Below are 21,804 nucleotides of genomic sequence, written 5' to 3'. Positions count from 1 at the left end.
TTTTAAAAATAACTTTAATCAATATTTTTAGTGAATTCCATACAGTAACGTGTTTTAAATAAGACATGAAATGTATTGAGCTAAAAAAACATAAATTCGAAAAAAGTTGCCAAATGGGCGGAAAAGTGCTTGTTTCTTCGATTTCATTTTTTTTTTACAAGCGCCTGATTTCACCATGATGATACCTCACAATTGGTTTCTGTTTTAGTTGTTTTCCTTTGTGATGAGTAGATTATCTTTTTTAAACTCTATGAATTTGAAACTTTTTTTTCACAGATAATATCAAATGTACAAAGTCGAAAATGGAGGGTGGCAAGAAGCGGAGGTCCCGTCAACTGCTGAAGACAGTACAGATGAAAATATCTGTGCTAGAAAAACAAAAAGAGGACATTGTTGATATCATCAATGATTTCACCGATGAGGTTTGTTTGTGTGTGTAAATGAAGGATCCTTGGTCTACCCAAAATGATCTCCATTTTGTTAAGGTCAAGCGAAGAATCCCTTTAAGATCTGTTTTAAGTCTAGATGTTGATGGCCATAGTTATAAGAATGATTATCCAATTTTGAGTCGGGAAACATGAAATTCTATCACTTGACTCTCACCAAACTGAAATGACTCATGAATGGGGTCTGATTCTTTTCAAGTCAAAGTAGTGATCATTGCACAAGAAGCATTGCCTACCCTTTGTTACATGAAGTTGACCAGAGCCCATGGCATGAGCTAACTTGCCTACATGAGATGTATGCCAGGTAGAACCTGCCATGATTTCACATGTGAGTGTAATCTACTTCGTGCCCTCTGAATGCTATTCCACATGTGCTCAGTCAGGTTCATGGAAAGGACTGGCAATATGGACTGCCAGATGTGACTTTTCAGTAAATGGGTATTCCTTCTTGTTGAAACTGACTTATTTGTATTAGATCTTCATATTGAGAAAGGTCATAGGACGACTTTTGTTTCCCAAGAAAAGCCAGATTTAAAGAAAACAATGATGAGAGACTGTGGTTTATTTGGCTGTTTATTGGGCAATCTGGCGTGTTGGTCAATAACAGGAAGTTAGGCCTAGCCTTGTTTTTTGTTTTTGTAAAGTGTTTTACGCCGCTTGCAACTGCATAAGGTCATATGAGCGCCCGCGACACACCTAATATTTTCAGTTGGTAGGAAATTTTGAATTTTGCCCGGGTGGCGGCCGAAGCCTACTCTTATCGATTGTAGATCACCAAGGGATCTTTAACGTGCGCAACTTGCACACGGGCCCTCCGAGATTTTTCGCCCTGGTCCGAGAAGGCTAGGTGTAGATCTTTCCTACCAGAAGATCAGGGGTGTGGCTGAAAGACAGCAGTACGAAGAGGCGAAGGAGTAGCAGTAGAAAGGCTGCAGAAAGAATCAGGAGCCCAGAGGAAGGGGCAAAGGAGGTGAGGGGATGGGACAGAAAGAGGAAATGAAAGCAGACAACAGAACATTGCTAGAGAGCAGGAAATGAGGTGAAAGGAGACAAATTTAGAGAAGAACATTTTTCGGTCGCTACCCGGATTCGAACCCGGGAGCTTTTGAATGTGAGGCCAACACCTTAACCTCTAGGCCACGAGAGCCCCCAGGCCTAGCCTATTGTATTGTTTGGCGCAAGTGTATAAAGCAGAGAGAATGAGTGAGTAAGTGTGAGACGAGTTCAGTCTGTATTACAGCAGGGTAGAGGGAAGAGCTGTATCGAGGCAGAGGAGGCCTGCAGAGATTTTGGCGTGAGGAAATGGGGAATGGCTGTTTAGAGCCTCAGTCTATTTCTGTGCTTGTGTTGTGAGATTTCAACGCATTGAGCACCACCGCAGATGAAATTATCACGCGACCTAGAGAGAGAGAGACAGGTTTGGCTTTCCCTTGTAACTGTAAACGCATCTCCGCAGGCAACCAAAAGGTTAGTGTTGAATATTCTTTCATGGACCAGTAACAACAGAGACCTTGAGCATATCAAAAGCATGGCAATGTAAAATGAATCTGGATTGTAGAGTCCCTCTGTATTTTTAAGTATTTGAGTAATTTATTGACTTCATAGACCAAAAAGACAGGAGGAACAAGAAAAACAGAGCTAATTTTTCATATTCTTTGGAAAGGTCTTCATAAACGTATCATTACATTTTGAACCCATGATACAGTAATATGTAAGTGTCGTCGATTTTTTATTCAGTTGAGCTGATGCATTTTCTTTTTAAAATTTCAGGTGATTTCCAAAGCACGAAGTTTTACCCAAGATGGAGATGACGTCCTTCAAAGTCCAGATTCTTACCATGACCTTGTGAGAAGATTAGATGTGACCTCAGAAATATTGTCAAAAATTGCCATCAGTCTAGATGACATAATAGGTGAGTACTATGTTTCTCCTTTTATCTCCTGCACTGAGCCAGGCAATGTGCATGATGTGCTTCATGAATTGTCCTCTCCACTTTCAAGTGAAACAAAGTAAGGCTAAAAGTATTGTGATCGGAGTGCAGCAAACGAAAAGCACATTCTGTTATTCACATATCTATTTGTTATAGAGTGTTATTTTTTTAAAGGTCATGGAGCTTGACAATCCATCCTGTTTGATGGATATTCATTCTCAGGTCTCAGGTCCTGGTTCTCAATTTACCTTCTCTGAGTTGAAAGAGGTGTACAGACTCTTATCTCAATACTGAGGTGCAATGATTTTCGAAAGTTACTTTGCATGAATCTAGAACTGAAAAACTAGAAAGTATAGATGCTTGTAAAGGGAAATTAATTGTTCACTTTTATGTATTGGTGATATTGTCTTTTCACTCATGTTGAGGATTGAAGTGATTGTAATATTATTTTATTTTTTTAGAATATTTCGTCACTGATGTAATACCCCCCCCCCCCCCCCTTTCCCAATTTCTCTCTCTCTCTCTTAGGAAGCTAATTTAAAAAAAAGGGAAAACACCTCAAATCAAACTAAAAAACAAATTCTTTTTAGCATAGTACAAAAGTACAAATATTTCCGCAGATGAAGAGGTTGGTGACAAAGATAGAGATGTGGGACTTCTTGAAAGTATTCCTACAAGCAAAAGTGAGACACCAAAGCAGCCAGAGGCTGAAATGTGCATGACTAAAGGTAAACAATTTCAGTCTATCATTGTCAGAGCACAGTATTTTTCACAACGTCCTTATCCATTCTTGTATTTTTAGTTGAGTGATGCTTGTATTCTGTTGGTTTTTTTAACTGTTGTTTGTGTAGATACCATGTTTGAATTCTATTTTTTTGCATCTTTATTCTTCTTTGTATTTTTGTTTGATTGATGCCTCAGTCAAATTTTGTAAGGTCTGTACATTATATATCATACTTTACTCTGTTAATATATTTCTACAAATTTGTTTATCTGTTTCTGTTTTCTTGTAATGAGAGTCAAGCATATTACCAAAAAATTATTTGTATTTCTGTTTTTTTCTGCTTCAAATGGCAGCATTGTTTCTTCTGCTTCTTTTTTTTTCTGTTTCATCCATAGACCTGAGCAAGAAAGTGAATGTAAGCACTACAGTTCCCAAACAGCATGATGGCTCAATATTCATTGACCACGATTCAGCACTTCATACAGTTCCTACGTCAGATAGGACTTTGCCACTGGCGACAGATATTGTAGGAAAAGCGTCAAGCGATGTAGTTAACCCAAGGGCAGCTAATATCAATGCATCAGAAACAGAAGAAAACACAGATGGAAACCACTGTCCCCCTTTTTTATCATCAAACTTTCAAACATCGGTCGTGACTCGTCATGTTCTGGAGCCGGCCTTACCCAGTGTTCATTCACCTGCCCCTTTAGACTCTGACTGTGGACTAGATCTTCATGAAACATTACCGTGTAGTAGTCAAAGCGCCATGCTGAACTTAATGACTACACCTCATACTGCTGAAAATTATGATTGTCACATAGCGAACCAGACAGCTCAAAATCTCACTGGCTGTCCTGTTTCGTTTGGTAGCTCACTGTATCACCAGCGGCCAGTTGTGGTGCCTTCACCTCCATTTCCACCTAATTTTAATCCAGCTCAAATGTGGGGAGCACGTGGACACAGCATAGGCCCACACCCTCTTCCAGCCAGATCCAGTGCCAAAGATACTATGTGGATGAGCAGTGGTTCGAATCCCATAATGGCTATGCAGCATCTTTCAGCTGATATGTATCCAACTTTCATGCCTGCACATGCGTCTACTGCATCTGATTCAGCAATGATGCCAAGCCCCTTCATGGGTACACCTCTTCAGTATAACTCAATCCGGCGGCCTATCATTGCTGCATTTCCAGACAGAGGTGACCACTTTCGGGAAACAGACTTCACATCACACGAAGCCATCGGAATGGCTCAAAAAGCTGTAGAGGTCACAGGTCTTGAACCATTTCAGGAATCCTGTACCGTTCCCTTTCCAGGACAGGTAGACTCGCCATCAGTGAACTCTGCAGTATCAGTCAGTGTAACGACATCTTCTCGTGTATTTCCAAGTTTGGCTCCTGCTAGTTCATCGTTTCTTCCGGTAACAACCTCTTTTGGTTCATCTCTCATCAGCAGTGCATCAGAAAGCTCCCCACAGTCACCATCAACATCAGTAAATATTGAGGAGCAGCATCATTCTCAATTGCATACATCCTCTCAAGTACCTGATGAGCACTTGAGCAATGAGGTCATTGGAACTGATGGCATTTTTAGTCAAGGCCAAGCTCTTCCATCGTCATCACTTTCCAGTCTTCGTCCTCAAAGAAAAGGGGCTCCTTTGAGGCAGCAGAGATCTGAAAAGTTGTTTACGTCAACTTCTAGTCAGGGATCAGCTCCTCCTTATTTAATGACGATGTCTGTTAGTCCTGTGGCAACTGATGGAAAAAGTAAAAATCCAGAGGGTTCCCAGGAAAAGGTGGACATGTTGGGATGCTTGCCATCTTCACAGCAAACCAAAAAGCTACAGCCTCTGAAAACGGCGCGTCTCCCATTTGCTCACCACCCAAAAGGTGCCAGTCAAGCTTTTCAAGGCCCCATGGTGAAAGATCTGGACAAGCTTTTCTCAAAGGTCAAAGACAGCATTGGTAGGTGTTTACTTATATTGGCCTTTTGCTGTCAAAATTTATTTATCTTGTTGGTTATTGATTCAGATTATGTTTTGATTAAAAATTTTGTTTTTGAAACACAGAAGAAAGGACTACAGATACAAGCCATGTTGTTAATAAGTACATAATTGAAGAAAAGACTGGACAAATTATTACATACTGTAACCTCTAAGTTTGTTCTATGTACTTGCTTTTTTTCATATGGTATAATTTAATTCAAATTTAAATAGGATAACTTCATTTACTCAAGAAAAATTCTTCAGTCTGTCTTGTGCACCATTGACTCTGCTGTACAGTAGTGTATTGTGTCTTGAAAATACCTGAAATAATTCATATTCATTATCTTTTTTGCTTTCAGCACAGTCTGGCAAACAGTCAAAGACTGCAAACTCGATTTCTGGTGGTGTGAGTAGTAATGATAAGCCAACTACAAAAGCTTCTCCAGAGTCATCAGCCAAGCAAAAGTCTCCTAGAAAAGGTGAGAAAGTCACAATTAGTAAAAGTTTGTAGTTTTTGTCAGTTGGGATGAAATAAGTAAGTGTGTATAATATATATGGCTTAACTCTTGCAAATTGCAAGCTTATTCCCTGATTTGTTAGCATTTTCAGCATAAAATAGATACGTCTTAAGCTGCAAGCGTGTATCACCTACCAACATTTTAAGAAAAGACAGATTTGATATATAAGGATACAGTTGCAGTACATACAAGCACATATTTATGATAAATGAGGAAAACAAGAAACAATAATGCAGCATCTAGTCAGTAGAAATGCCGGCTTTTAGAAGTTAATGTGGGTAATGTAAAAATATGATGATTTGCCAATGCCTTTGCATAAAGTTTCTCAAGAGGCAAGGAAAGGATATTGTTTTAGCTTGAGTGGTATGATTACTTCTTGATTTTTTTTTTCTTTGGTGTCACCTCAACCAGTGCTCCTCAGCACTCTGCTTGAGTCTTATAAAGTAGTAGTAGTTAGAAATGGGAGAAGTAGAAATTAGTAGTAGTAGTAGTTGGAGTAGTAGTAGTAGTAGAAGAAAAAAGTAGAAGGCAGAAGGGGTTGTAGTAGAATCAGCACTAGTAGTTGTTATAAGAGTAGTAGTGGTCGTTTTCATCGTCATTGTTAATGCATCATCCTTGAAGTCCACTTTTTATGTCCTGAGATGACAATGCATGTGTGTATGTGGTTACTTAGGCCAGCGCGTGATGGAAATGTTGGTATTAGTGAGTGTATTCAACGAATTACACATATTTTAATGTTGTACTGCCTTTTCAAGGTCCTACAATTTCTCCGGCCAAGTGGGTGAAGGATGAGATCCTGGCTGCTACAGTCACTCGTGTGGAGGATCCATGGGCTTTTTATGTTAAGTCTCATGGTGAGGAGAAGGATATTAACAAGAAAATCAGGTGAGCAATGTTAGACAAAAAGATTGGTTTACCATGCTGTCAGTGATATTTGTGATCAAGTTGATAAGAGCAAGCTGTTCTGTTACATTCAGAAGTCTAATTTTAGTGCAATTCAAAGTGTTTTTTACTTCCTTGTCTAGTCAATGAAATTGCTTTTTAGGCTCTTTTGTTATGATAATGTTCATTATAAGTTTGGAAATTTTATCTTTTATTGTAATTACAGCAATTTTCAGCAACTGAACTCTCATTTTGATTGGTTACAGAACATGATTTTATGATTTGGAAAGGTGAAGGTTGTTACTTGTGGAGGCAAAATTGTACAGTTGAGCTTTTACTGCATTTGAAATATGTTCTGAAAATGTTGGTACAGAGAATAATGTTTTTTTTCTTTATAATCAGGAATTTAATACCTATGCATTTTTTTATAGTGCTTGTGTAATAACTAGTCAGTAATATATGCCTTTAGAAATACATGAAGTTTGATTTGTTTCCCTCTTGTCTTAGATTTTATTTATGGAGAACCCTTTATGTTTTTAATTTATTTAACATTTTGAAAGGAAACATTACTTGTTTCTTGAGTCCTTCAGCTGAATGATTAGATTCTTTGCCTTGCATGCAAAAGACATAAGTTTGATTCCCATGTGAGAAAGATATGGAATATTTCTAGTACTTGCTGGAATGTATGCAGGGTAGAAGTGGCCTGCCTCTTTATTTTTGTCTAAATTTTGTTATTGGGGATGTAAAACAAAATTATTTACTGTATTTACGTGTTCTGGTCTCTGTGGTATTGACTTAGGTGGAGCAAAAATTGGTTAGAATCTAAGGGTTACAATTTTTGTTATTGTGTAGATATGTTCTCTTCCTGCTGGTCTTGCAATGAGTGTCAATGCTCCCCTCATTAAATGTCTTACTCTTTGTCTGATTGAGTGCTTATTTCTAATAAAAAAGGACCTAGCTCACAAAAATGAAAGAAAGAAGAAGATGGCATTGTATTTCCATGATTGTGTTGTTGTTGTTCTTCTTTTCAACTTGACAAGGGGATGGTTGGTTTGTGGGTATCACTGGTGGGTTAAGGTTCCTTCTTCACCGTCTGTCTTTTGTTTTTGTCTGTCTGTCTGTCTTCCTTTTTTCTCAGCACGTAATGACATATTGTGTCTGTGTACTTCTCTTTTGCTGAAACATGTGAACCTCTGAACCAATACACATTTTTGTTGTTGTTAAATCTTATCACAGAGTTGCAGAGAATGAGGGTCTGGAGAAGAAAAATTCTCCTGAAGTCGGTGATTTTTGCTTGGCGAGATTCTCAGACGGCTTGCTGCACAGGGCACAAATTCTTGCCCTGAAAGGTCAGTATTTTTGTGTACTGCAGTTTATGAGAATGAGGTATAAGTTGCTGAGAATGATTGCCATAAAACTGACTTTGAGAGATAAAAGTTTGCTATTAATATTGTATTTGTTTTTATGACTATTTAATCTTCACATATGCTTGTGATATTGCTGTTTTATTTGTGGTACAGTTTTAATAGTTGATGGGTGTTGCCTGTTTTCTACTTTTTGGAGGGTTGATTTTGTCTGTCTATGTTGTTGGCATAACATGGTAGCTTTGATGTTTTATTTTAAGCTCCAACTCTAAGGTGGCATTTGCACTTTTTTCCCCCTTATTAGGACTTATTAATTATTACCTGAATTTCCTTTTTTTTTCCAACCCAAGATGGTGGCAGTCTGTTGAAGGTGATCTTTGTAGACTACGGCAACACATCCACAGTGGACGTCCAGCAGGTGTTCGAGCTGCCCCGGGTGCTGACAAAACCCGCATGTCTGGCGGCATGCTGTGCTCTTAATGGAGTAAGTGTTAGATGGTGTGGTTAAAACCTCATGCAGGGTTTCCAGTCAAAAGGAAAAGCTAGAAATTTCATATTTACATTTCACAGTCATGAAAACACCACGAAAATGAATTAAAACAAAGTTTAATGAGAGAAATCCTGGGAATTAAAGACCTGCCCATCATTACGAAATTGGCAGAATTATTACGATTTTTGGGGTCAATTTTAAGAAAATATTATTGTAACACCTTTGGTTCCAATTGCAGAAAATTTATTCACTGTTCGGCTACTAGTGGTGAGCAGATTTCGGATTTTGGTTTGGAATTTGATAGTACTTAGTGTTAGGGAGACCTTCCAAATCCTGGATCACCAAATCCAACATCTTCGGAAAGTATGAAACAGAACAAACATTTGAAAAATGTGCTGGCTTAATTTCTCCATAAAATAGCTTTAAAATGATGTTCATATTATGATAACAAGTTGTATGCAGTAAAATAGCGGGTTTTTCAAAATGATATTACATCTACTGAAAAATGATCGCACAGACTTGATTTACCTCCATCTACAACAATGGAATAAGCTGAAGTCGATTTAAGACGCAGGGAGTCCATTGTACAATTTAAAGGGGTGATCACTCTTGAATACTCAGGGGTTTGAGGAGGTTGACGACTAACTTGGCTGGGAACTAGTAGTTGGGTTTGGAATTTGCTCTATGGACCAAATACTTGCCAAGCAGAGTACTGTCGAACCTGCCCTGACGGCCACCTTTATAAGACGGCCACCTGTACAAACGGCCACTTTCCATTGAAAGCAAATTCCTGATCTGCAACTGGGGCAGTTGTGCTGCCAGTACTGCAGAAGGTGGTGAGGTGGGAGGAGAGGCTCATGATGTATTATGCGGCTGTGACTTTATTATCTTTGGTGATGATTGATGGGCTGGTGGGGAAAATGATCTTGGTGTTTTATGAAATGAACAAGAGGTGTTCGAAATTTTTTTAAAGAGTAGCCAATTAGCCTGTGCAAATCTGCCTATCATTTCCCCTGTGGGCTTACATCTACAAAAAAAAATTCAAAGATAATGAAATAAGTCAATATCTTTGTTCTTAATCTGTTCTCTTTCATGTTCATTTTCAATATGCTTCATGATGCTCTTTGTTAAAGTTGATGAAAAGAATTTTTTCTACTGCTCCTGATATAGAGATTTGTTTCTCAATGACATGCAAATCTCTTCAATGTTATACTGCTTAATTCTTTGTCTCCGAGGGAGGTAATCCCACTACACCAGGGCCCCTTTTTTTTGGTACTAAATTAAAAAAACGCCGGGGCCCCTTTTTTGGTACTAAGTCTAAAAAATGCAGGGGCCTTATTTTTGGTACTAAATCTAAAAATGAGAAAAACTTCATTAAATGGATCGTTAAATCAAAACAAGTGAACCTATTTTGATAGTTCTTCATTTGTTGAATGAACTCCCGGTAAAAGAGACCTGTTTTCGCCAGCGAAAATGAATTTGATGTCCAAGTGGTCGTAAACAAATGTGCCTGAGCTGCTACCAGCGGCTCACCGGCAGAGCGGTTTCGACCTCAATCCGCTGAGAGCAGCTTGCCGGAGATAGGGAGTTAATATGTAATTTAAAAAAAATAAGCATGCTGTCTCTAGATGCACCATTTTTTTTAGTAAGGATAGCTTGTCATTCTCAAAGATCTTTGGCAGAGGTCACTGGTCACGAAAATTTTGCTTCTAATGTTGCTTTCCATGTTTTGTGAAACTGTGCTTATTAGTCACTGGTCACCAAACCTGTGGGTCCCCAGAAAGGCCTTTGACCATTGAGCAGGGTGTCCAGGCTGAAAGCATTTTCCATGAAGCCAGCCTGCTAGCTGAGATTTAGATCGAAAGCTTTGGACCTTGCTGTAAGGGATATGAAAATATGTCAATTAAAGGTTCCACGTTTAAAGTTGATTTCTCACAGTATGCTGAAATTGTGTTGGAAGGGGTATGAACTCTAAAGCTCAAACTCTAAATGCTCCATATTTTATTCTGAAAACAAATTTATGCAAATCAGATTGAACTTTCTCTTCTTTTGTTTTCAGGTTCGCCCTGAAAACCCAGAAAATCTATGGACCCAGGAAGCCATATTAGCTTTCGAAGAGCTGTGCTCGAACACAGAGGTGGTTCTACGCGTGTTAAGGCCTGCTGATAATGAGAACTCCCAGGACAAACTTCCTTACATTGTAGACATTGTTGTGAAAATGCCAGTCACTAAAAAGTCCAGAAGCAAGACCCAGTGTAAGGCCAAGAACATCAGCTCAATACTTGTTGACAAAAACTATGCTGTAGCTCTGTCATTTGATGACCTTGTGGAGATATTGACCAAGGTCAATGCTGGAGGAAACGAATTATCCCCGTTACAGCAGCAAGATTTGGCTCAGCTGGCGTCTTCCACAGATATTTTTCTAGCCACGAAGCGACCCAAATCACCAGCCAGCAGTGTTCACTCAGGTTCTCATAGCAAGTTTCCAACTCCTGCTTGTTTTCTCCAATCTTCCAGCAAAAATCTGAAACAGGCTTCCAAAAAGTCACAATCGTCTTCATCGTCCTCATCATCTATGTCAAGTATTTCAACACCACATTCCAGACTGGAAGAAAGAGACATGCCTGAACAACCAGAGATACAACCAGAAAAGGCAGTTGGCAGGACCGAAAATTCAGCTCCTAAAAAAACTTCCCTCGATCACTTGGTTGATGAAAAACTGCGATGTTTGAAGAAGAGCCTTACCCGTACTTTGGAATCACCCGAAGGGGACAGTGATTCGGATTTGGACTCTGAATCTGAGCTGACTTTTGAGTCAAGTGGAACTCTTAAATCTATTTCTGTGGATAACGGTTTAGAAGTGGAATTTCAAGTGATGATGAGTAAAGTTATCTCACCTTCCAGTTTTTTCGTTCATTTGGTCACAGAAGAATCAGGACACCAATTTGACCAGCTAACCCAGGGATTAAATAAAATATTTGAGGCTTATTCAAGTAAAGCACTGCTGAATCTTTCCATGCAGTTTGTCCTGAAAAAGAACAAGTTGTGTTGTGCAATATTCTCAGGAGACATTGGCTACTATCGAGGCCTGGTTTTGGATGTACGGAAACGTCGTGCTGACTCTTCCTTGCTTTGGGCTCACAATGTGGAAACAGAAGAGGTAAGAGGCAGTTTGTCCAACACACTTCAAAGATTTACTTATTCTTTCTGCTTACCTTTGTTTGTACGTAAAGCATATATATATATAATTTGTCCAGGGCTGCCTAAATCTACCAATTTTTTTTTGTAGTTACCGAATTTGGACCATTACTACGTTCAAAAGCTTTTTTACACTAATTCATATTAATTGCTACAGTAAAAGTAAAAGGTTTCCTGCATTTTTATTCTTTTCTTACTGTTCCGGTGTAACCCTCAACTGAGAGGGATAATCCGTGTCTGAGGTTCTGCTTGGTAGCTACAGAGTCAGAGGGTTTCTATTGTCTTTTTCTCCCGTCTTTATGGCCTTTTTATGTTGACCGTTGAAAAGAGTGCAAGTTTCAACTAACTGATCCACATCATCTGTTGAGAGCAACCAGATCAAATGAAATTTTTTTGTTGAAATTGGTTATTATTGTCTACTTTTTTTCCGTAAAAACAGATCCTGGTCTTCTTCATTGATTATGGTGACTCAGAGTGGGTGGCTCGGTCTCGAGTGTATCGCTTGCCCACACAGTTCAAGCAGATTCCTCCTATGGTTCTGTGGTGTTCCCTTGTCTATGTCAGCCCACCTCAGACAAGCAGCAGAGGTAACCACGCAGTAGTCAATGGCGGTGATGCCCAGCAGGATGTCATTCCAGTGCCCAAATGGTGTGCTAAGACGGTGCGCATGTTCAAGGCCAAGGTGTCAGGGGACAAGACTCTGTGTGCTGTTGTCTCACAGGAGGAACTCTTACGAGTCAATGAGTGAGGTTTTTTTGCTTCATTTTGTACCACTTTGATTTTAGGGAGATTTTTTTCTTTTTCAGAAGATATCCCTTCAATTTTGTATAGAATTTTCTTTAATGGTTGGTATTGCTTTGTTAATGGTTTGAGTAAAGTTGTGGGTGGTTAGAGGCTGTCCTTGCCATGACCTCTTATCAGTTTGATAGTTGATTATGTCTTTGTTTTATTTCTCATTCCTTGCAGATGCCTGATGGTCACTGCTATTTATTTACTCCTATTTCTTTTCTATCCCACTGTCATGATATAAAGGAAATATCACTTCTTTTTTTTTTTTTTTGTTGTCCCATGTCCTGATTTTGGTGCCTGTATTTGTTGGTTACGTAAAAAGAATGTAATGGTGCAAATTGTTATATTTTCTAGAGAAACGAAACAAAGGAAAGAGGAATTGGTAAGTCGGTAATGATAATGATGATAATGCTGATGATGATGATCGTGGCGATGGTGACGGTAATGGTAATTGTGATGGTGAGCATGAGGATGATTATTTATGTTGGCGATGATGATGTTCTGATGTAGTAAATGGCATGTGTATTAGTTTTAGTGTTAAGTTTGTTTGGTGCTTACTCTAGATCCCCGCCAGGCTGTCCTGGGGGGCAGAACACAACCCTCATTCCCAACTCCTGGCATAGAGTGACCAAAAATTCGGAAATAGTTCTTCATCTTCATCCCTAGCATTTAATAAAAGTATGCCAAAAAATCACATGGGGGCCGCTTCTAAGTGATGACATTGTTAGTGTGTTTGTTACCCTACGTCTATGCTGTCATATTTTCAAAACAGTGAAAGGAATGTGGCCAATAATCTTTGTAAAAATTAATTTTCATAGTCAATGCAGACTAACTTTTGTGCTTACAAGTTATCGCTACCGTCGTTCGCAACACTTCTGTTTTGAGTTACATAAAAGATGTATTTTGGATTAATTATTTTTACCGTCTTTTTATTTTTCCGAATTCTTTGACGTAGCAAAACTATGTATAGGGATAAGGACAACAAAACTGGTGAAAAAACCCCCCAAAAACTAATGAATCAAGCCATGCTGGATCAGTTTAAACAAAGTCTATTTTTGACACTGACTTCTGCCAGTTGTAACATAGTGGTCTTTGTGTTAAATATTATTATTGGATTGTTAATCCTTATTTTCATTACTATGAATGTATTTATCATTGTGTTAACTGTCATTCATTGTGTTGATTAGTATTTATATTGATTATCTTTTTGTTAATTATTGTTGTACAATGTATTTATTATATGAGTTTTTTGTTTCTTTTTATTGTTATTTTTTTGTTTTGCTCATTGTCGATCTGTTGACTATCACTGTTTTAATTATCATTTTGTTGATTATCATTATTTTCATTGTTACCACTGCTTTGTCAGTTCTCATCATTTTGAATTTTAAATTATTGTCTTTTTGCTATTCTTGATTATTTGGTCATCATCAGTATGTTGATTTTCATAGTGATAATTATTATTATGCAGTTTTTCTGTGTTTGCCATCATGTTGTATGTGTGGTTTACTGTCATGTTAATAATTATTATGTTCGTTGTCATCGTGTTAATTTTCACGGCATCTGATTTTCAACGTGTTGGTTATTATTGTTTTGATATGTGTGCTCTTCTTTCTCGGGTTTGAAGTCAATAGGTAAACAAAACATCCTTGCATCTTTCCTCTTTTTCAGTTTCATGACTTCAGTTGATTACTTTCTGACTCTTCTCTTTCTTCAGCTCTCAGAGTTTCCAGCTTCAGCCATTGCCAGTCTACCTTCTAAACAAAAACGGCAAGGAGGAAATTTGCTTAAATCATGAGCTCATACAGTTGGGCCTTGCAGAGGTGAAAACTGATGGTAAGTAATGACTGATTTGTATTCAATAACATTATTGGTTTCGTCATAAGGCCTAAGCTGTTGGCTAGATTTTTCTTATAACACTTCTTTAGATTGCTTTCTGTGAGTCGGGCAGTTTTTTTTGGGGGGGGTGAGGGGAACTTCTCCTACGTCTCATTTCAAGAAACTAAATTATGCTTGTACCCGAGAGTGAAATAACTGTCAGTTTTGTCCCTTCTTTTGAAGGACCGTTGACGTGTTCTCTGCTGTATCTGTTAACAGCTGTCAGGTTTTGATAGTGGAAGAAGTATGGTGTAGAGGTAACCGTTGGGTCAGGTTTCTGTAAAGGTCAATTTTCTTCACATTGTAGGGTACAAGTAATCTGTTGCTTTGAGTGTACTTTTTTTAGTTGTAATTATAACTGATGTGTTCATGACTGTAAAGAATGGCAGTAGAGGGTCAACACCTTGCCAACACTATTACAACTAATTATTTACTTTTGTATATTTGTTTTTGTTTGAATGAAAAGAAAGATGGAAAAAAAGCAGAGACAATAGGCGTATTAAGCAAACATTTGATAGGTACATGTGAATGTTATTCTTTAAACTTCTAATTTCACCATAAGAGGGGTTGTACCTCCCGCTACTGAGCACCTGATTTATTTATCACTCTCCAACCCAGGTAGGGAGGTGGGGTAGGGGGTGAGTGGGTGCTGTTGTGGAACTACTGATAAAAAAAATGAGATGCAAAGAACTTCCTTGTTTTCTCTCTTACTTGATTGCAGCTAAAGAGCCAGTGGAAAACACTGAGCTGCAGGATTGGGACCCCATGGCTGACGACTTTAGCTCCATCCGTAACAGCTACAAAGTGGACATCACTGACCCTGGGGTGGCCCTAGTTGGAGTTGGTAAGTTGTTCCTATATATAGGACTTTTTAGAGTAGCTAGAGGGTGTCTTTTTTGTGGTAGTTTTTAGGTTTGCTTTTTTTTTTTGGGGGGGGGGGGGGGGGGGGATGTTCAGAGAATTGATGATTGAAACCCTTCTGGAAGAGATTTTGAAAGGAATATTATTGTCATTTTTTCTCCCATCTTTCTTTATCTATTTCAAGAGGTTGCTGGTTGTCAGTCATGAAACGGATCAGTCGAGCTAACACTTCTCTGGATATTTCTGGAGTTTCGGAAACTCTAGTGGGGAGATCCTACTATGTTTTCCTGGCCTTAAGATTTTACCTAGCAGTCTATGTCCCTTTTAAAATTTCTGCAAAGGGACAAACGTCTCAGATTTGAGTCTCATTTAATTCAAAGGAAAAGACGAGGGAAGAGCTCCCATGAGATGTGACTTGTACAACTAGTCATTTGTACCACATTTTCCTTTTATTGTAACAGCCCATGGTGCACTCAAAGACTTTTATCCTGCAGAACCTTGTTTTATGTTGAGATATGGCCTCAAATCTGCACATTTTCTCAGCTCTTTTAATAAGGTATGAGCACCAAGATTTAGGGGAAGGTGTGTCATGAATTAAGCAACTGTCAGCATGCCAGTAACACAAAATAACCACTTAAGCTCTTGGTACTACATTATATCAGATTTTTGTTTTCATTTTGGACACTCTGTATGCTAGAGTGTACCCAGAGAGGGGTCCAGAATGTCCATCTCTAGTTACCCTTTTCAGTAATTTAGTTTCCAGTGAAGTTGCTTCTCAGCCTTCTGGCTTGGATGAAAGTGTAGCATCTCTTCCCAACTTTTCAGCTTTGTTCTTGAGTACAAAGCAGGACAGATACTACGGAAGTTGATGAGGCTTTAATTAGCCTCAATTATCTCTAGTGGATTGTATCCGTCCTCCAAAACAAAACAGGTTCCAGTAAAGTTGTGTGACTATTCAGGTTCGACTCACTGCAGTGGGTAGCCTGAGATGGTCAGGAGATGTAAACTGTCAGCTGTCTCTCCACCTGTGGGTGAGAACAACATGCAGACAAGATAATAATAATGTTAACAATTGCAAAATTACATATGTAAAAGCCTATTGAAATACGATAAACCGGGGTGACTAAGGCACCCCAGAGTGACTAAAGTATATCTGGGAAAATGTTATGATGATTTTGAGATTATTTTTTTCAATATCAAAAGTGATTTTGAATATCTTTTCAATGCCTTACCCAAAAGAGTAATCAATTTGGGTTGTATGTACATTTTCCCAGCTATATGCCTTAGTAACCGCGGGGTGCCTTAGTCACCCCAGTTTACGGGTAGTGTAAAGTTGTTTGAGAGCATCATCATAGTAGAAACCATTTACTGAACACGTGCCCCTGCTTGTACGTTCACACTATGCGCTTTACTATTTATAGTTGTTGTATCACTGAACCCATAGCTGGTGAAAATAGACAACCCCCCCCCCCCAAAAAAAAAGAGAAAAAAGAGAAAATATGGGGCCTACGTCAGAATAACCTAGTGTGTGTATAACATATTTATGTACTGGGGCCAAAGAAAAAAAAATCAAAAGCTAAAACAAGCGGCTTTGTGTCTAGTTTGGAGGGAAAAAAATTGGTGTGTAATCCCAGAGTTTCACATAGATACCGTTGTTCTTATTGTAGTGTACGTCTATTCTGCATCTGCTCACCTTTCTGGTGTTTCTATTTTGCCTTTTTGTGCAAGGAAATCGATTCTGCTAAAAATAACTTGTCAAGACCTCCACTTTAAAAAATGTGATAATGAATAATTTAAAACGAAGGGAAAAAATCGTTTACACTAGTAAACTAGTTCGGTTGTCGGCCCATCATGATCAGCCTTTGTGGACTGTAAATAAAGGCCCTAGAATTTTGAAGATGAACTGGTGTAGTTCTCGGATCAATTGACATTGGTTCTCTAATTTCCTTGAAAAAACAGACCAAAACTGGAAGTTTACACCACGGGATGCTTACTTTTTGTCATGGCTGCATTGATTTTCTTGTCAGGTGGTTGTGGGTGCTGTTTGACAAACAGTGGACTCTTTTTTGTTGTTTGTTGAAAGCAGTGCTTTAAATTTGTTTTATCAGTGTCCTTTTCGGAGTAGTACCTTGGTTCTCTCTCTCCGTCTCTCTCTTTCTCTTGCTCTCTCTTTTTCTTCTCTCTCCCCCCCTCTCTCTTTCTCTCTCTCCTTCTCTCTCTCTCTTTCTCTCTCTCCCTCTCTCTTTCCCTCCCTCTCTTTCTTTCTTATATATCTGTCTGTCTGTCTGTCTGTCTGTCTGTCTGTCTGTCTGTCTGTCTGTCTGTCTGTCTGTCTGTCTGTTTACCCCCCCCCCCCCCACTCCCTTCATCAGTCCCCTCCATATCCGACTCTACCTTGCTCTATGTGAGTTAACGGATGTCAATTTAGTGTGTGTGTCGAAGGGCGAGAATGCTTTGTGTACTCTTGTAATGTGTTTCTGGTGAGGAAAGACAGGAGATTGAGTAGTAGTAAGTTGAGTGAGGTCGTTTCCTCACTGGCGAATTGGTAATTTGAGTTGTGGCTTTACTAATTGTTTTTTGTTGTTGTTATTTTGTCGTTATCAATGATGGAGACGATAATGGTGGTGATGACGGGGACGGAGTGTTGGTTTTGTTGCTGTTTTTAGTCACTCTTTATGGGTTGTTTGTTGGCTTGGTTGGCACTTAGTTTGCCTTCTCTGAGCCTTGTGCCGTCTCTCGATTATTGCTATAATTAGCTGAATTTTGTACCGTTTTAGGCGCATTCAGAAACCGGGCCTTTAAAAAGTTTTCTTCTTTGTTTTGAGTTTGTTTGTTGTTTTTGATGTTTGTCTACTGTTTGCGGGTGGTTGGAGGGTGCCACTGATAGGCCCTACTTCTTTATTTTCCCTCTGTTGTTTCTGTCTGTTTGTCTGTCTTACTTTTCCCCCCCAGATTTATATGACCATTATTGTGTCGATGTGCTTTTCATTACTCAAACAAATAAAACAAGTTTGCTGTTTTTTTATGGGGAAAGGGGGTTGGGGGAGGCAAAATAGACTTCATTGATCTATTAGATACTAACTGATTATTTCAAAAGCAAATGAACGTGCAAGTGATTTGCGGGCGCCACTAGAAGGCCCGCATTATTTTGTTTCTTGTGATGTTTTCGTCCGTCTATCTTGACACCCCCCCCCCCGCACTAGATAACGACCGTTATTATGTCAGTGTGCCTCTCTTTACTCAGCCGAATAATGAGAGAATGTGTTCTTGCAATCCAATATGGCGGCCCATAACTGTAGTGATTAGCTTTATTTTTTTTTTTTTTTCTTATTTTTGTTTTAACTTCCCTCCTCTCCCTTTTCCCTCCTTGTCTGTAATCGGGTGTCGGTTTGTGTTTCAATAGCCCATCAGACACCCCCGAGCGGCCCATTAGTGCGCCGATTAGGCCGGGGTATGGCTGCTCTCGACATGTGACCCCTCTTAACCTAACGCTGATCGTTGGGTCGGGGGATCAGTTTGGAACCCTTTCATGTACCGTCGAAATTGTCTAAGACGGCGACCTGTTGTTGAGGAGAAAAGTGGCCGTTTTAGACAGGGAGTCGTTTTACTCAGTCATTAATATTTTTAAAAAATGTATAAACGAGGAAATGGGAAGTGCCCGTTTTACAGGTGATTGTCTTTTTCAGAAGGCCGTTTGAGCAGGTCTGACCGACTTTCAAGTTAAAATCAATGGTGATTTTGTGTGCTGTGTGTATAGGTGGCTGGAGGGTGTCATTGGTGGGCCGTGGGTGGTTGGCAGATGCCCTGGTGTTGTATGCTTTATTATTTATTCTCGTCCAAATGATTGTCGTCGTTATCTCTACCCCTTCTTTTCTTTGTATGTTGCTCTTCAGTAACATCTCTAAATTTTCGGCAGTTATATGACGTACTTGTATGGCTAGTGCTGTAAAGTTATTACTCAAACTATATCTGAATTGGTGGGGCGTACTACTTTCCTTTCCCTCTCTGTTGTTTCTGCCTGTCTTACTCCCCCACCCCCCTCCCCCAGCACTAAATGACCTTTATAGTGTCGATGTGCTTTTCTTTACTGAAACGAATACATTTTTTCTGTGGTTAGCTCGAAGGTGTCACTGGTAGATTCTACTTTTTGACAAATCCACTATCGTTTCTTATCTGTCTTGTCATTGTCTTACCGTGGGTGGTTGGCTGGTGCCCTGATGTGGTTTGCTCCTTTTGTCCTTTCAAACATCTATCGCCCTTATATCTTCTCAAACTTTTGTGTGTAAATTACTATTTACTAACACTTTTAATCTTCGGCACTCATATGACCTAATTGTGTTGCAAGTGCCGTAAAACTCTTACTATAACTAAAAGCTGTTAAGAACTTGTCTTGCCCTTCCCAGCTCTAAATGGCCGTTATCGTGCGTGTCGATGTGCATTTACTTACTGAAACAAACTCAAACAGGTAATAACACCTTTGTCTCATTTGATTCCAGACTGTTGATTGATAGAAAGGTTGGTTGAGTCACTGTAACTGTAAGCTCAATTGGCGACACCTTAGGTTCCAGTATCGGGGGACTATCTTAAATGTTTTAAAACTCTCTTGCTTTCAGGGCGTTCTCCCCCCCCCCCCTCCCCCCCCCTCTCTCCTCCCCCCCCCCCCCTCTCTCTCTCTCTCTCTCTCTCTCTCTCTCTCTCTCTCTCTCTCTCTCTCTCTCTCTCTCTCTCTTTCTCTTTAAGAAATTGTATTAGCTCATTGCGTGTGGTTGACGAAGGGCATTTTTGTATGGGTTGCTTCTTCTTCATTTCTACTTCTTGTCGTTACTGCATCCTGATGTCTTCTTTGTCGAAATGTGGTTACATTGTGGGATTTGATGGGTTTATCGAGCCCTTTCAATACATTAAGGATACTGGATGCTGAAGAGGTTGCACCACCAAATTTAATCCCCATCTCCGATATGTCTGTTTGAATAAAGAGCTGTCCATCGACATTGATGTCACTCTGTTGTTTCTGTCTGCCTGTCGTAATTTCCCCCTGCTCTACAGGATAGTTATTGTGTCGGTGTGTGATAACTTAAGTAAGTATGGATCCCCCACCCCACCCCCGCCCTTTTCATTCGGAACTGGCGACTTAGTACGCAGACACGGGGTTGTCATGGGGGGTTCACACTGGGGTTGGTGATATGCCTTACAGTACAGGAACAGGAAACAGCTGACTGTGATCGTGGATGTGCGCAATGACGTGGAGGATTGTGGGTTGTTGGCGGGTGCTCTGATGAAGTCTGATGTGGTTTGCTCCTTCTTTTCTATCAAACGTCTATCGTCCTTCTCTCCTTTTTTGTGTTTGTTACTTTCTTTCTTGTAACACCTCAAATCTTCGGCTCTTATGTGACCTAATTTTGTTGCAAGTGCCGTAAAAACTAACCAGAGTGGGTGGTTGGCGGGTGCTCTGGTGTAGTTTGCTTCTTCTTTCCTATCAAACATCTATCGTCTTTATCTCCCCTCCTTTTTTGTGTTTGTTACTCTCTTGTAGCCCCTTTTATCTTCGGCACTTATTTGACCCCTATTGTGCTGCAAGTGCCGTAAAACACTTACTAAATCTAAACTTACCAGTGGGTGGTTGGCGAGTGCTCTGGTGTGGGTTGCTCATTCTTCCCATCAAAGATCCATCGTCCTTATCTCCGCTCCTTTTTTGTGCTTGTTACTCTCTTGTAACACCTCTAATCTTCGGCACTTGTATGACCTTATTGTGTTGCAAGTGCCGTAACACTCTTTCTAAAACAAACGAAACTTACCAAAACAAGAGGAACAGGAAACAGCTGGCTATGGTCGTCGATGTACGCAAAGACATGGGGTATTCTTAACGTTTACCCCGGCTTATGGTTCCCGACACGGGTGACTAGCCTGGATCTTGTGCAGTTGGCACAGGGGGACATAGTTTAATGAGGACTTAACTTTAACCCAATGCTCTTCTCTGTACTCAAAATGATTGGACGAGGGTCTGGGTGCACTCGGTGTGTAGCCCGGGCCGTTTTAATCCAACACTTTTTTGTGTGTGTGTTGGTGATCGATGTTATACGGTCAAATTGACAAGTACAATGCAGTCTTAAAATTAATAAGGCTGGGTTTTTTTCATGACACCACAGACGCTAGTGTACACCCCGAACCCAGGTTCGAATGCGTTTCTAGGAGAAAAAAACAACCCTTTTCATTTTTTTATGTCAATTGTTTGGTATCGTTTCTCTCAGAATGTTCTCCGTTTATTTTAGAAACGGTGTAAAATTGGCAGGTGCTGTAGTGTAGTTTGCTCCTTCTTTCCTATGGAACATCTATCGTTCTCAACTCTCCTCCTTTTTGAGTTCGTTAATCTCTTGTAACACCTCTAATATTCGGCACTGATAAGACCTAATTGTTTTGCAAGTGGTTTAGAGTGCCTAATGAAACTAAAGAAAGGGTGAAGAATTCAAAATGAAGTGTCACGTGGAATTGCACGGAAGTAAGGGTCAGGCTTAATGTTGAGCTTTAACCGCCTTCAGAGGGTTAACGAGCGTAAAGCACTCAGCTCTTGTTTCTTAACGTCCAGCATTCGTTAACCGTCAGGGCAGACGATATGTTGACGGACCACATTGTAATTCATTACTCGGGGGTGTATTACCGTTCTAGCAAGTTCTGTCGCATTTTCAGTACTCCCATCTATACTACGCGCCCCCCACCCCACCCCACACACACACTCAATACACTTC

General features: G+C 39.7%; 1 protein-coding gene across 1 annotated transcript in view; it reads left to right on the top strand.

Moving 5' to 3' along the window:
• Positions 1-276: 276 nt before the first annotated feature.
• Positions 277-21,804, top strand: part of LOC101856642 — a gene marked incomplete in the record, with an annotated part of 87,190 nt that continues 65,662 nt past the window's right edge. The window contains 12 exon segments of the mRNA XM_013080569.1: positions 277-422; positions 2,217-2,358; positions 2,997-3,104; positions 3,496-5,064; positions 5,444-5,563; positions 6,358-6,487; positions 7,721-7,833; positions 8,199-8,332; positions 10,398-11,498; positions 11,976-12,280; positions 14,040-14,158; positions 14,922-15,044. Coding sequence (XP_012936023.1) covers positions 303-422; positions 2,217-2,358; positions 2,997-3,104; positions 3,496-5,064; positions 5,444-5,563; positions 6,358-6,487; positions 7,721-7,833; positions 8,199-8,332; positions 10,398-11,498; positions 11,976-12,280; positions 14,040-14,158; positions 14,922-15,044 — 4,084 coding nt within the window.

The sequence above is a fragment of the Aplysia californica genome, unplaced genomic scaffold, assembly GCF_000002075.1.
Source record: "Aplysia californica isolate F4 #8 unplaced genomic scaffold, AplCal3.0 scaffold00091, whole genome shotgun sequence".
Classification (NCBI taxonomy): Eukaryota; Metazoa; Mollusca; class Gastropoda; order Aplysiida; family Aplysiidae; genus Aplysia; species Aplysia californica.
This window is presented reverse-complemented; position numbering and strand designations above follow the sequence as displayed.